The sequence below is a fragment of the Protopterus annectens genome, chromosome 6.part0 (genome assembly GCF_019279795.1).
Source record: "Protopterus annectens isolate FY-2018-M chromosome 6.part0, PAN1.0, whole genome shotgun sequence".
NCBI lineage: Eukaryota > Metazoa > Chordata > Ceratodontiformes > Protopteridae > Protopterus > Protopterus annectens.
In genome coordinates, this window is record NC_056737.1 from 1,831,237,295 (window position 1) to 1,831,253,699 (window position 16,405).

General features: G+C 34.3%; 1 protein-coding gene across 3 annotated transcripts in view; it reads right to left on the minus strand.

The window, feature by feature from the left end:
* Nucleotides 1-16,405, minus strand: part of LOC122804952 (retinol dehydrogenase 12-like) — a 495,784-nt gene that overhangs the window by 255,327 nt on the left and 224,052 nt on the right. For all 3 annotated transcript variants that reach the window (XM_044075182.1, XM_044075180.1, XM_044075181.1), the window contains one exon: nucleotides 3,665-3,856. In XM_044075182.1, the coding sequence (XP_043931117.1) occupies nucleotides 3,665-3,856 (192 nt within the window). The remainder of the gene's footprint in view (nucleotides 1-3,664; nucleotides 3,857-16,405) is intronic.

Consider the following 16,405-nt stretch of genomic DNA (forward strand, 5'->3'; position numbering starts at 1 on the left):
AGTTTTTACTTATAGTGATCAAGGGTGTCTTACCTTTTAAGGATTTTGCTCTATCTTGTAGTAGCTTCCTCCTTTTGTTGTAGAGTTTGTTTATGGCTGGGGTCCACCAGACTGGATGCTTGCCTTTGGTACAAAGAGTCTTTGTTTTGCTTGGGATTGCCTTATCCATGCAGTCCTGCAGGTGCTGGTAGAAGGCATTTGTAAGTGATTCAGCGGCTTGAGTACTGTTTTCCGCTCGGGGCCTTAAAGGAGACCACACTAGTCTTTAGAAGTGTGAAGTCGGCTTTTGAGAAGTTCTTTACTGTGGTCTTTTTATTTCAGGTGGGGGTGGGATGAGGACCTCCAGCGAGATTAGTTTGTGGTCTGATCTCACCAGTGAGGGTACACCTCCGGTGTTGAACATTGTGCTCCCATGTTCGTGATGATGAGATCAAGTATGTTATCTCCTCTTGTGGGGATGGTGACTAGTTGTTCCATGGCATTTGAGTTTATGAATTCCAGGAACTTTTGGGCTAGGGTGTTTGGGCTTGAGTAGTGTTCCCAGTCTATATTAGGGTAATTGAAGTCACCTAGTATGATGGTGTTTGGTGATACATTTATCCCCTCTAGTGTTTTCAGGAAGGCCATGTGAGGTTCCTGAGTTTGTGAGGGTGGCCTGTAACATGCTACAATTTGCAGAGCAGTCTTGCCTATGGTTAATTGCACCTGGATGGTCTCCGATGCATCGTGCGTTGCCACCAGTCTTGAGGTGTGGGTGTCCTTGATGAATATGGATACCCCCCTCTCCTTTCTTGGTATTGTCCAGATTTTGGGGCCGGAACGCATGATATGAGGTAAAACCTGATAGCGCCGGGTGCTCTCAGGAGCCTTGAACCAGGTTTCTGTCACAGCACAGACATCGATGTTCTCCATACTGAGAAGGGCCTCGAGTGCATGCATTTTGAGATTTAGACTTCTGGCATTGAGCAGCATTACCCTTAGTTTTTTTCCTTTTTGTGTTCTAGGGTGGTAGGTTGAGAATTTGAGCCTTGCCTAAAAAGGCACTATGGGGTGGCAAGAGCCTTTGCCAATATCCGGAATCCCAGGGTGACAGGTGCAAGCCGTCCCTTGCGGCAGCGTGGCTTGTCCAGCATGTCATCCCAGGCAGACAGACACTGGATCCCCTTTGAATGACACCAGTGTTTAAGCCAATTGTTAAAGCTGATCATCTTATCTCTGTATTGTGGCATCATTCTTGGTGAAGGTAGGATACTGCTCAAGGTCAGGGTCATACCTGTCTGGGCTACATAATCAGAGAGCTCCTCAATGTCTCTTTTCATGTAGTCCAAGGAGGTACGTCTCAGGTCGTTTACACCAGCGTGGACAATGACTGAATCATATTTGTACCTGCTGTTGAGAGACCTGAGTGCTTGCGTTATGTGGCGGATTCTAGCGCCCGACAGGCAGCTTACTGTGACCTTCTCCTTACTCAGTCTGGTGAGCGGGACGTCAGTGTGTCTGACTATGGAGTCACCAATGACTAGTGTGTCTGGCATTGTGTTTGGCCTTAAGGGCTGTGACTGTTTGACACTCTGACTGTGAGGTCTATGTGTTGCAGGTGTTGTGTTCTGAGGTGGTGGTTGTTTGGGTGTCTGCTTTGGTGGCCTCTGCTGTTTTGGTAGATTTTTGATCAGAGCCTCCGAGTATGTCTTTGTGTGTTTATGTGTATGATTTGAGGTTGTAATGGTAATATGTGAGACTGGGACTATAGTGTGTGTGGTAACCTTCTCCTCCTGACTTATGCAACACATTTTATTGTAATATCATTTAATTGATTCTTACATTGTCTGATGATGGGCTTAGCATACAGGCAAGTTGCGTTCATCCATCCATACAGTTTCCAGTAGCCTTTGTTATCATTTATAGGGTCCTGGGGACACTAGAGCCTATTCCAGCAACTAATGGTTGCAAGGCATTCAAACCTATTTTTGACTTGGCATGGTCTTTTGCAGAGCATACACTCTCACTCAAATGCTACACACACACACACACACACACACACACACACACACACACACACTTACGGGCAATTTGGAGACTGCCTCTTTAGCTATTGCATGCCTACCTAAATTGTATATTATCAATATGTTTTTCTGAGTATTTGGAACATTTCCCCATGTCATTCCTGTAACAGGGTGCTTATACTTCTTAGCAAAAATTATATGAAATTAATAAATATATTTTGTTAATATTTTTGCAGATTTATCCTGTTCAGTGTACTTGTGGGTGGCCGCAGTGGTGCAGCAGTTAGCGTTGCCGCCTCACAGCAAGAGGTTCTCTGGTTTGATCCTTGGCTGGGGTGCCTTCTGTGCGGAGTCTGCATGTCCTCCCTGTGGTTGCGTGGGTTTCCTCCGGGTGCTCCGGTTTCCTTCCACATTCCAAAGACATGCTGTAGGTGGATTGGACACTCTAAATTGGCCCTAGGTGTGAGTGTGTGCATGTGTGTGCCTTCTGTGGAAGGTTGGGTGCTGGGGTGGCACCTTGACACCATAAAACTCCACTGCCAATCATGAGCAGAAAGGTGATCCACTGTGGTGACCCCTAACTGGGAAAAGCTGAAAAAAGAAGAAGAAGAAGATCCTGTTCGGTGTACTCATAATGCCCTACGGCATATAGCAGTTTGTCAGTGGAGCAACAGGTTGTGCACACACCTTCAGTGCAGAAAGCTGTGGGTTCTAGTCCCATACTAAGTAGTATGATTGCTGGGACTGCCTTGCACCATAAGGGGGGATGGGTGGGCTGCTGCACTTCTGAATGTGTTGTCCTTCAGACAAGGCATTAAACCAAGGCTTCATCTGCCTGAGTTGGTGGTAGCTCAAGTGGATGAAATGGAATCCATGGTATCTATCAAAAAGAGTAGGGGAAGTTCCCTGATATCTTGGACAAATATTCCCTAATAGTAAAAATACCACCATAGGTCTCCCCTAAAAAGAGATTACTAGCCCAATGGGACTAAGCCAGTCAACAAAGAATAAAAAATGAATAAAATAAAACTTGGAATTTAGCATTCTGTAACACTTGTGAAATAAACAAATGTGAAATAAATGCTTTACCATGTCTCAGTCTGTCAGTTTGACATTACACGTACTGTTTTGGTGCTGTACAATAAGCACAAATGTGATAACTAATTTGTCATCAATCTTTTTATGGGGTTTAAGTGCTGCTTGGGCACCATGCCTTGAGGATCTCACTTAGTCATATATGCTGCAAGTCTCTCTGGCACTGTAACTTTAATGTGTTGAATTAATGATCTGCAAGCTAGAAATAATATCCTCATGATCTACGTTTGATTCATTCAAACTCCATCTGTAGATATGGAAAGAGTATGTGGCTTTTATCAAGTCATTTAACTAGACCAAATGCTGTGCTTTGTCAATGAAAATCAACATTTATGTCTAGTGACTCACTTGATTTAAATACTGAAATAAATGAATAAATGTAATGCTGGAACTAAAGGAAAGGAAACTGTAGCAAATAAGAAGGAACTGACATTCATTAATTCACAGAATGGTTACATGGCATGTTTTACATAGATAGAATTTGACATTTTGTTGCATAAGGTGAGAAAAGATACTTGTTAAATGTAGCATCAGCGTAATAATCACATGCCTGCGTCAGCTCTCACCTGCATTATTGATTAAGATATCTAGATGTGGCTCAGTCTCACAGATTTCCTTGGCAAACTGCCTGACCGAGGCCAAAGATGCCAGATCAAGCTTCTTTACTATAATGTTCCCATTGCCAGTTGAATTTCTAACTTCAGCAGCTGCATCCTCTCCCCTTTTTGTGTCACGACAAGCAAAAATCACACGGGCACCTGAGAGACACAAGAAATTCCTGTTAGTTTCTGAAGTAATTGTGGCTGCTGTTCAGAATGAAATATTATACCATGTCAGGAGTTCTGCAGTTAGTAAGCCAGATACATCAAAGAAAAAAATGTAACTGATCTGGGAGGGTTAAAGCTATATAAATTGTGGGTCAGTGACATGGTGGGAATTGATAACTCCTGAAGCTTTTCACTTGAGTCAGTAAAAAGGCAAGCAGTGCATCAACCAAAATATTACATTTAAAAATTACCACTGTTTAAAGCCAAATCAGTGGAATAGCTCATATCTTAGTTTGTAAACTGTATTGATTTATTTCTGTAATGCACTCAGATGGCACAGAATAATACATATGATTCACAATGCAGCTCCAGCTATTACTACTGATGCAAATGTTATGGTAGGTCATGCAAGGATATTGTCAAAACAATACACAAAATAGACAAATATTTTACTTCACATCCAAGAATATAAGCTCAAAAATAATAAGTAATAAATATAAAAAATTAAATATATACATGCAGGAAAGGTTCTAGTACAAGCATCAGGTTCCAAGTGCTCAAAAGCCATTGTCTCGAAGTCAGAGACTCAGTCATCTTGTTGTTTGTGTTGGCTGCTGCTTGAGCTTGAACCAAGTATGAGGTCAGACAAGCAGCCACGGAAAGGGATTAGGAACAAGATTTTATGGTTAAGGAGCGTGAAGTAAGTTTTAGGGTTAGGGAGTGTAAAGGGAGTTTTAGGGTTAGGGAACAGCAAGGGAGTTTTAGGATTAGGGAGTACGAAAGGAGTTTTAGGGTTAAGGAATAGGAAGGGAGTTTTAGGGTTAGGGAACAGGAAGGGAGTAGTAAAGTTAGAGAGCAGGAAGGCAGTTTTAAGGTTAGGTAGTGTGAAGGGAGTTTTAGTGTTAGGGAGTATGAAGGGAGTTTTACTGTTAGGGAGAGATCAGGAAATTTAAAAATGTAGCTTTAAGGAAGTTTTAGTCTTAGATTTAGGGATTGATCAGGGAATTTAGGACTGGGAGGAATGGTGTTTTAGGGTAAAGGAATAGGGATTTGGTTGGAAACTGGATAGGAATTTTAGAGTTAGAGGTTAGGTTTTGATAGAGCTATACAGTTTTCTAGAGTTGGGCATTGGGAGAACTACACAGAAATTGGAAGTCAGACTAGTGGGAGTTCAAACATTTATTTCCAGCAAGTGGCAGTGAGCAATAAGAATAAGCAAGCATCTGTAGAAGAGCCCAGAGTCCAGAGCACAGCACAACACAAAAACAGATCTCATTCTGTCATTCACGAGAAGAGCAATTAAAAATCGAAAACAATGATCAATATAAAACTACTTACAATGGAAATTATATAAAACTAAAAACAATGACATTTATATGAAAACTTAAATAGTGTGAAAAATAAAATATTAGAACAGTAGCACAAATTGCATCTCACTTTTTTATATGTGTAATTTGATATAGTAAAACAGCTAAAACAATTAACAAAAAGAAACATGGTATAATTATTATAATACATGGTACGTGTGTGGGCTCTGTGTGAATTTATACATGCTTGGTGTCATTCAGCAACAACAACCATCTATTAAAGTTACAGTAAATTGGTAATTCATACCAAATTGCTGATCACATTTTTTTTTGTTAAAGAGAAAGAATTACATTTCAAGTTCTGTTACAGCCTGGATTGTGAGAGGTGACTCTCTCATGGCAGCAAAAAATGCAAAAATATGTGAGCAATGGAATATTTTTAGAATGAAAAGCTTAGTAAAGTGATATGACCTAGATTATTCTCAGGATATATATTCCATAAAGGTATGTTTTTTCCAGCTATGTCCATTGCAAATGTAAATACAAACATAATCTAGAATAATTAGGATCATTGCGCACATTTCTCTTAAGCTAACTAGCCAAACAATGAAAAAATGGTAGTAGTTTGCGATGGTATATATCAGTTGTCATTGTCAGTAAAACAAACGTGTTTATTACTTTATTTCTGTCCAGACTGCTTTGATGCTTCATATAGAATAGCAGTAGCTATTTGACATAAAACAGGAAAAATATGTAGGATTTGAAGTGAAAATAATATAATAAAAAAGAAGGGAAGAAAAAGATCCAGCAAGTAAATGCTACAAGAAAGAATGTGACTTAGGACAAATATAAATGAGCACATAGCTGTATCAGCAATACTTTATGGAAGGCTGGGTTAATGAATTCTGTTTATTGAATGTCTATAATAATAAAGGTGAAGGGGACAAAACCACATTATTGAAAGCATAGAAAAGTCCACTCATTCTCAGTGCAGTAAAATAATTCAAGCTGTCAGTTTTGAAATGTACTGTCCTCCATTAGAATATGTAGAAACAGAATTATTGGAATAAAGAAGAGATCTGTAATGAATCCACATGTCTGCATATCCTCATACTGGATACTCAGCAGACCTTGACTGCACCTTAATATCCTGGACACAAAAATCACAAACAGGAGTGGACACAAGTCACATCTTTCATGAAACTCCATGTCCTCCTTGAATATTTTGATTTAATGAATACAACTCTTACACCTTAGGATCATGAATCAAATGACACACAGTAGTAGCCCTGAGACTCCATATTCATGTTACACCTCATACAAGATGCGAGAGATTACATGACCATATGTCCTCTCTAGGTCCAGAGAATATAAGTAGACATTGTTAGCAAATTCCTGTGAGTCCCTCACAATCTGTGCAAGGAGACAATCTGCCTTGCTCCTCCTACATCAGACATTTAGCTGTGGGAGGAAGTTTTTCTTCTAGAATCTTGTCTTTTTGCCCCACTGAGGCTGAAGAATAGCTTGGTCAATATCCCGGCACCCCATTCCGAGTCATTGCATGATCTTAGAGGTAATTTAAAACTAATTTTCTAAGGTTTTGTTAAATTCTATCTGTGTTTTGTGTGTGTGTGTGTGTGTGTGTGTGTGTGTGTGTGTGTGTGTGTGTGTGTGTGTGTGTGTGTATGTGTGTGTGCTTATTATGCATCCAGGGTTGTTATGAGGCAAAAATCTAAAGAAGAAGTACTTACAATCCATGGGCATTCGGTAAGATCTGTACCATGTATACCATGACTACCTTAGTGTACGTACAGTGATTATATGTTCTGCACTATGTTTAAATAATTCCTCTACCAAATTTAGCTAATTATTATGGCGAGTTATAATTTTTTAACTATGTGGAACTTTGGTACAAAACCTTTAAGGTACACATTTTAAGGACCCTTCTGTCAAACTTTTGTGTGCCATTGTGCAAGTCCATTTGCAAATGTCATTGCAGAGTCATTTTTGTAAATTGCATTCTGGATCTGAGCTGTATAAACCCAGTGTCATAGTTCAGGCTGTGATGGTTCATACATACATATATATATGTTGAATATATATCTCAAAACATAGCTCTCAATTTTTTTCTCAAGAATTCTGGACAAAGTCAAAAGAAATGGTGGGACAAAGGCCCCAAATTAGGGATGATTTGTAATGGATATATCTGTAAGGAATTAATTGATATAAAAAGGTCTCCTTTAGTTTAAGGGACTGTCAAAAATATATTTTAAAGATTTTGAATTAATTGTTAAATGAAGGATTTATGTATAAAGAATTATGTAGTGGAATAAAGTCATATGGCAGAAGGATGACAGAAGAGAATTAAAAAGACTGGAAATGGTAACATTGAATAATAATGATTACAAGATCTTTATGAAAATAATACAAACGGGATTTGAAACTAAAATGGAAAATATTATGGAAGATAATGTATATAGTATAAAGGAAGAAGGATTGTCATGAATTTATTTTATTATTTATTTATGCAACTTTTGTTTACCGGGAAAGTCCAACTTGGAACAAGACAATTTTCAGTAGAGGCCCAGGGAGAAAAGGACTAGATGCATGTCTTTTTAAGAATTATTAATGATAGTGAAATTGTGGATGACATTATGAATAGAAAAGAAGAAGCAAAAATCATGATGGGAGACCTGATAAGACATTTGATATAATTAAGCATGAAATGTTATGGGTAGTAATGAAAGATATAATTCAAGCAAGAAAGTCAGGAAATTGTGTATGTAGGCATATAGCAATAATAAAATAAACATACTTGTAAATGGCTGGTTAAGCAAAAAAGTACGTATGAAGGGTGGTGTAAGACAGGCATGCCCAATAATTTGAAGGCAGGATATATAACACCTGAATGGTTAATAATTCCAGTCCTGTTAACATATGTAGATGATATTATAATGATTGCAAAAAACAAAATTTGCATAAAAGGAATAATTTGCACAACTGTTTAGAGGTGATAGGTATGTATTTAAATAAAGAGAAAAGTAAAGGTTTAGGTGATGTAGTAAAGATTGGGGTATATAATTTACAATGAATGAAATGTCTGTGTTGGGTATAAAATGTGTGAGTAAAGATGTAAGTACAGTTCAATGGGGAAAAAAAAAACATAAAAGAAATAAAACAAACCTATCTTTTCTGGGGTTGGGAGGGTGGCCTAATGGTTAAGGTGTTTGCCTTACAAACACAAGGTGCAGGGTTTGAGTCTCACAACGGATAATTGGCTAAGCTTAAAATGGCTTGCAAGGGCAGTTAGCTTAGTAAGAATCTATGAATCTATGAATCTATGGAGAACATGTATATTTTCATTCAGAAAAAAGGCTTATTTGATAAATTCAGTAATGATGGGAAAAATAGCATACTTAGAAAGTGTATTTATGTTGCCAATAGAATTTGAAAAGGATTTATTTCAGACACGTTTTTATTTATATGTGGTTCTAGATTAATCTCAGTAAAAAGTGGAGTTTTATATATAAATAAAGAAGAAGGGGGTTTAGAGTTATATAACCCAGTGGTATATGCAGTTCATTAAATTTGTACAACGCGCAAAAGGGATTAATGAAAACGATGAAAGATTAGTAGGAAAATTGTATAAATATAAGTATAATAAATTTTGGGGTATGGTAAAAGGGAAAAAAGGGTATAAATGAAAAAATAAAATGTTATCAAGAAAAAAACATTTTTGTGGAAAATAAGAATTGATGATATAGAAAAAGAAAGAAAAGTATGGTATGAGAATGTAATGATAAAATATTACTATGTAAAACAATGGGAAATTCTAATAGTTGAAAAAATAAAGCTATAAAATAAGAAGGAAATGGTGTTATCAGAAATGTGAATGTCATTTTCTTTTGTGGAGACAGGTAATATATAAATTACTAGTAAAAGGAAATATGACATATGAAAATAAAGGTAATATAATATGTTTACTTGCTAAGAAGAAGAAACTTCTTGGTTGGGGGGGGTGTGGCCAAGATGGCAAGCAGTTAGCACAATAATTTTGCTCTACTTCTCCTATACATTTTTGACAGGATTTAATTTTTAATTTTACTAAAAGAAATTCTAAAAAGGTGAAATAAAAAACTGGAAACTATTTGGGACAGTCTAGTGAAAAAAAAACTGCTCTTTTTTTAAAATGTTCCTGTCAAAACTTTAGCTTGAAAATTTCAAAGGAAAGTAAGTGACTCTAAGGCAACACGTCGATAAGCCACTATGAAGAAGATGATACACGCTATCATCAACAGTTTTCAGGGCTTATTGTTAAAATTGGATAAACTAGACTCTAAGGTAAACACAATCAAAGAAGACTGTAAAAAGCAGGTGTAATTAATAAATGATGTAGTTAAACAGCAAAAACTTCAGTTATCTGCCAGGGAAGACTCACTCACTGATTTAGATGGTAGAATGACTAAAGGAAAAAGTAACACTGAATTCATTTTAAAACAAAACAAGTTCCTGGAGAAGATAGATGATCTTGAAAACAGGACAAGAAGGAACAATATCAGGATATATGCAGTGCCTGAGAAGCAAGAGGGAGAAAATATAGTAAACTTTTTAACAACTTGGATTCCAAAATCTTAAAACCTCTCTGAAACCCTATCATATGATATAGAAATGGCACACAGATCCCTATCAACAACAAGTTAAAACAGTGTAAGAAACTTCTCTGTGTGGAAGATTTTCAGTCCATATATTTCTAGTTAATCATTATAGTAGTAGAAGTAGCGAATGTAAACTCGTCTTAAGTCAAAACAAAACAAAACAAAAAGTAATAATAGAAAATATATAATTGTACAGCATTACTAAGTATTTGAAAGTAATCCAAGCAAGGCAGGCAGTCTGTTTCCAGTCAAAAATCCTTTATTCAGTACACAGACAAAGTTATGGCCTTATACTCAGTGCAAAAAATGTCTTATCATCCCTTGCAGTAAGAGTGATGTTCCTGCTATCTACCACATCAATAGCAACACCTTAAGTATACACTCAGTGGTGAGAGACCTGGGCACACAGATTGACAGCAACCTTACCTTTGATCACCATGTCTCCACAGTGGTATATTGCTCAGCTCAAAAGTAAGGGCATTGCCTCCAGAAAAAAAAAAGTTATAACCTCCCTGTACTCTTCCCTTATCAGGCCAAGAATTGAGTAAAATTCTCCTTTTGGTATGTACCTTTCCAAGCACCTGCAGCAATTGGAGAGACCACAAAGGTTCCACACAAGGAAAATTCAAGATCTTCAGCATCTGTCCTATGAGAATTGTCCAAAATCACTGTCACTTTATTCTCTTTCATACAGACTAGTCAGAGATGATTTCTTCCTTGCATATAAGGCACTCTCTGACTCTGCTTTATTGGAAATGCGGCATATCCACAAGTCAAATGGCATACAGGTTACTCACTGTAAAAACCTTAACCTGGTATGTGACATTAATAGAACCTGCTGGAGGGACAGATTTGTCTCCCAGAGGTAACCACTCCTTTGGAACAGACTCCCACTTCATGTCAAACAGAGCACCTCATTGGCTGTCTTCAAACACAGTCTGGATGATTGGATGGGTAACCATAAATTCAGCCTGGAGGTTCCACCTGTGTCCATCTTGAAAAGGGGCAATAGGTTCTGATCATGGAAATAAGGGTAGAACTTGGCTAGGCTAGCAAGGGCCCTAAGCCATTAGCCTAGTAACTTCTTATGATCCTATGATCCTATAAACCTCTCCAGAAACAGGAAATGAGGGAAACTTTTGAATGGAACATCAAACTAGGCATTATTGGAAGGTTTTGAAAACTTCTTAACATTAATCATAGATTTTAGAAATTATTTTGTAATTTAAAACATGCTTGTTAATTTTATAATCAATATTACTACATCAGTGAAAAAGAAGCATAAACTTAAATTTAACAGTTTTTTAAAGCAAACAACATTCCAGTTTTATAACAGACACATCAGAAGCCTATCCTTATATTATGTCATGATGACTACTAGATGTGGACTTGTTTATGCTTGCATACTCACATTTGATCGTAACTATATGGAGAAGGTGAGGTTTAGATACATATATGTATGGGGTCATGTAGCTCTATGGAGAGAAATGTACAGTTCTGTATGATAGTGTGAAGTTGAAGGGAGAGTGCAGACATAAACCTGAAAGCCCTTGGTAGTATAGGTTGCATAAAAGTAAATAACATTTTAACCCATTGACAAAATGCATATGTGATATGGCTGCTTATAATTGATTAAATGTAAGCACATGTAATTAAATTAAGTTTATCTCACAAAGAGTTTAATTCTGGTAAACCCAGCTAATATTGTCAGTAATTAAGATAACACTTATTTCAGATACTTTGTATTATCATGCTTGATAACATTGACATAAATAGCAAGCTTTTATACACAATATATGTGATTGTTTAAGTAAAAGGTTATCCCACATACCCTAAATAGTTCAGCAATAAATTATAATAGTCAATGTAGTATCTATATATATATATATAGTTATTAGTTATGTTGTAGACAGGATATTTAAAAGTCCTAGAATTAAGCGGATCATGTTTTAAGAAAGTAATGAATAAAACATTAGTAAGTGATATGAACACACTTACAAATAAATAAGACAACTGTTATAAGTAAAGTAGCTTCTTATCTCAAATGTGATTTTATAAGATTAAGTTAATTGTTTAGTTCTCTGTTATGTTTGTTAGAAGCACAACTTATATAGTTAGAGTATATTCTATTTTATTCATGTTGTTTTATTAGTAACTAATATTTGTGATTAGGTAGAGCTATGGAGTGTTAGTGTGTTTGGATTTGTATTCCATTTTAGAGGAAAAATGTTTTTAACTTAGTTTTTTTTAATACTAGTTTTAGAATGTTTGTTCTTACCAAGTTGTACATATGTTAGAGCTGTATTCATTGTACTAAACCATTGTTCATTAGTCTTTAAATAATTTGTTCTCAAATATGCCAAGTTATAAATGACGTTCACTAAATATTAATGGGTTGAATAACCCTTTAAAAAGAAACTATTTACATAAGTATTTAACATTACATAAAGCAGACAGTGTCGTCTTGTAAGAAACACATTTTTTGACTGAAGATTTTGGCAGGTTTCAAATAAAGGACTATTTAATTCTAGTGAGTTCTCATTTTAGTTTGAAAAGAAGAGGTATTCGTATCCCTTGGAAGAAAATGCTAGATTTACCTAAATAGATGACATTTATTCTGATAAGAATAGTATGCTGGGATTGGTGGTAATAGAAATAGATAATAAGTATTACATTTTCATAAATACTTATTGGATTTTTGGAATAGGTTCTAAAACAGCCAAGAAGTATCTAGACATTAAGACTTTACATTCAAAAGGAAATGTGGTAATTGCTGGGGACTTTAATTTATTTTATCAAGTGAAGACACGACTAATGAGAAAAGAGTTAGACTATGTTCAACAACAAAATATTTAAATCACTATAAAGGTTTAATGAATATAAGGAATACTTCAGACTTAAAACTACAAAGCTCTTTAAAGTATACACATTATTCCTTCAGATATGGAGCACGAACCAATATTGATAAAGTTTTTGTATCAAACGAGCTTTATTCAAAAACAGATGTATTAATAGTCTTGTGCCCTTTGTCTGACCATAATGCCATAGCATTCACTCTAACCTTTAGCTCAAATATCTTAATTCATTGTCAAAGGTTAACTGCATACATAATTAAAATAAAATGTTTTAATGACTAGTTTTTGTGAGAAATTAATCAATTCATGGAATTTAATAACAATGGGGAGGTGGCAGATGCTATATTATGGGACACCCTAAAAGCCTATTTATTTGGTAAAGCTAAAGACTGGTATACAGTATATGTAAAAGGAAAGAATGGGCAAGGACTTGATTGCTGTGCAATCTAATATAGATAAATTAAAATTAAACTTAAAATCCATTGACAAAGTAGCAAAAGTGGAGTTAACAAAGCAGAAATCAGGAATATTAGGAAATACTTCAACACAAGATCTCAATCAATCTGGAAAAAATAAACTACAGTCTTATTCAGTAAAGTGGCTTCTTATCTTAAATGTGATTTTATACAATTAAGTTAATTGCTTAGTTCCTTATATCTGTTAGAAGCACAACTTATATAGTTAGAGTGTATTCTGCTTTATACATAGAATAGCCATTAGATCAAAGCTATGAACAAAATAAATCACATTAAAGAGACGGTATATAAAGATGGGAAAACATCAAAATAAATCTAAATGACATATTGCAATGTTTTAGTAAATATTATAAAGAAATTAATAAAACAGAGACAAAATTAGATAATAATGAACTAACTGATATTTTTTAAAGGAAAATATACATCATAAATTAACTAATGAACAGAAAAGTAAAATTGATAAGCCTTTTTCTTTTAAAGAATTGAACGACCAAATTAATAGTGTCAAAACCAACAAGGCTCCAGGATTAGATTGTATCATCCCAAAATTGTATAAACTGCTACCTGACAATATTTTAAGAATGCTATTGAAGGTCTTTGAAGAAGCCAAAAGCTCTGCTAACACTCCTCCTTCTTGGAGATACTCTATAATTACACCTATTTTAAAATCAGATAAAGATCCTGTATCATGTTCTTCTTATTGCCCTATCTCACTTTTGAATATAGACTATAACATTTTATGTCTATACTAGCAAAAAGGCTAAACCATATACTCCTGCGATTAATAAATGAAGATCAAGGTGACTTTATAATAAACAGAAGAATACATGACAATATTATAAGAGCTTTTTCATTAACTGATATAGCAAATAAAAATTAAAACAGAATTATTAATAATACGTCTAGATATTCGTAAAGCCTTTGATTCAGAGAACTGACCTTATTTATTTAAAATATTAAATGAATATAACTTTTCCTCTAGTTTTACGACACTAATTAAAACACTTCATAGCAATTCATTATCTTTTCTCAAGATAGGTTCCTTTCTATCTAGACACTTTAATATAGCAAAAGGTAAGAAACAAGGATGTCCTCTTCCACTTTATTATTTACTCTAACTATAGAATCACTAGCTAACTATATAAGATCTAACATAAACATTAAAGGCTTCAAAATAAAGACTTTTCATCTAAAATCCAGCTTTTTGCTGATGACATACTGCTGACATTTAGTCACATAGAACACTCAGATCATATACTCAAAGCCTTGTATTACTTTGAAAATGTGAAAATGTTTCAGGTTTTAAATGTGATCATAACAAAACTAAAACATTGCTTACAAATAATAAAAAACACTTTTTAAAAAAATCACATAAAAATTTTAATTGGGATAATTGTCATATTAAATATTTAGGTATCACTGTTGAATCTAAAAACAAAGTTTCCATATTTATAAACTATAAACACTTAATGGATGGAATCATAAAGTTAACAGACAATTGGAATAAGCTATTCTTTACAATGGATGATAGACTCACCTTGATTAAAATGATAATTTTACCAAAAATCCTATACTATAGTCAATAATTTAATTCTCCTCCCTCTAACAAGTAGAAAAAAAAATTGTACCTTACTTAAATTCTTATGGTACCCTAAGAAACCATGGATATCTTTAAATCATTAGACTGGCATGTCAAAAGCTGGGCGGAAGGTAGCACTGGGTTTCTAAACATTGATGTAGTAATTATTAAAATAATATTATTGTGGTTAGATTCTTCGTGCATCTCTTATTGTGAATCTTTACATGAGAAAATATTAATTGACAATAATAAACTTATCATAGATTCTTACATGAAACTTGATATCAGTGTATTCTACTGGGCTATAAAATATTTTGTTCTGAATGAAAGACACACTTTCAGTTTTATGCCTTTGAGTAAACACATTCTTTCAATCTTTAAAAGGTTTATGAAATCAAAATACTTAGTCAAGGAATTACTAATCCTAGTATTTTCCATTGCTTCTACTAATGGATGCTTAGTACCTTTTAATACAAACACAATGACAGCTCTCAAGAATGAAAAAAATACATCCTGCTGAATATTTAATAACAAGATATGCCATAGAGTAATGAGGCTGGTTTTATATATATATATATATATATATATATATATATATATATATATATATATATATATATATATATATATGTATATATATATATATATATATGATATCGCTAGATCATCACATTAAACCTGTTCAAAAAATCTTGGATCTATTTTCTAATGTTAATAGTAAGCCAACCAAGGAGAAGTCATATCTATAAATTGATCAGGATTATTAGAACTGAGTTTGTTACCCTAGATATGACAATCTGGAACTTCTCAACAAAATTAACAATGAACCATTTTCAGAATTAAGTAAAAAGTTATTCTTAAAATCTGCAGGAAAGTCAATTTTATTACTTTATAGGAAAATGTATATGTGGAAATTTCTGCATAGAATCTTTCTTAAACCTCATAAAATTATACAAATATATAAAACAGGAAAATGAAATGGTGGAAGTACAATGAAGTTCTTAATGCTGAGATTGATTACAAGTGATAATGGATTGTAAGTTGGTAACTTCCCTTTGCAGTGATTTTAGAAACTTTTCTCAGGGTTTCTGGTCAAACAATTGCATTATTACTGACTCCTTGATATGTATTAATGCCCCAGTTCTAGAAGCTATGCCTGTTTCTCAAATACCTCTTATTTGAGCAATACTTGCTATTACAAGAAAAGTTATAAGAAAAAAAAACTGGAAATGTAAAACTGAATAAGCATTTGGTGAATTTGTGTAACTAGCTATGACTGTCTGTAAAAATGAGCTGTCAACTATAAGAATGAGAACTTTAAACTTAACTCATCAGTACATATCTTGGCAAAATCTCAATGATTTACAGAAAAGTTCTAATGGTTAAGAATATATTAATATTATTGTTATGGACTTTTGTAAATAGTAATTGTTTATCTTGTTATACACCATTTTAAATGTTGATGGATCTGCTAAAATTATATAAAGAGTTTTTTTAAATAAGAAGAAACTACTGAACAAGTATTTTTGAAATGCAAAAGAATAAAAAAAGTTATGGGAAAAACTATGTAAAGAAGATTTTTTTCCAAAAATATAAAAGAATTGGATAAAATAAACATGGATGTGATTAAATATGGATATTATAAGAATAAATGTAAATAATATGTTA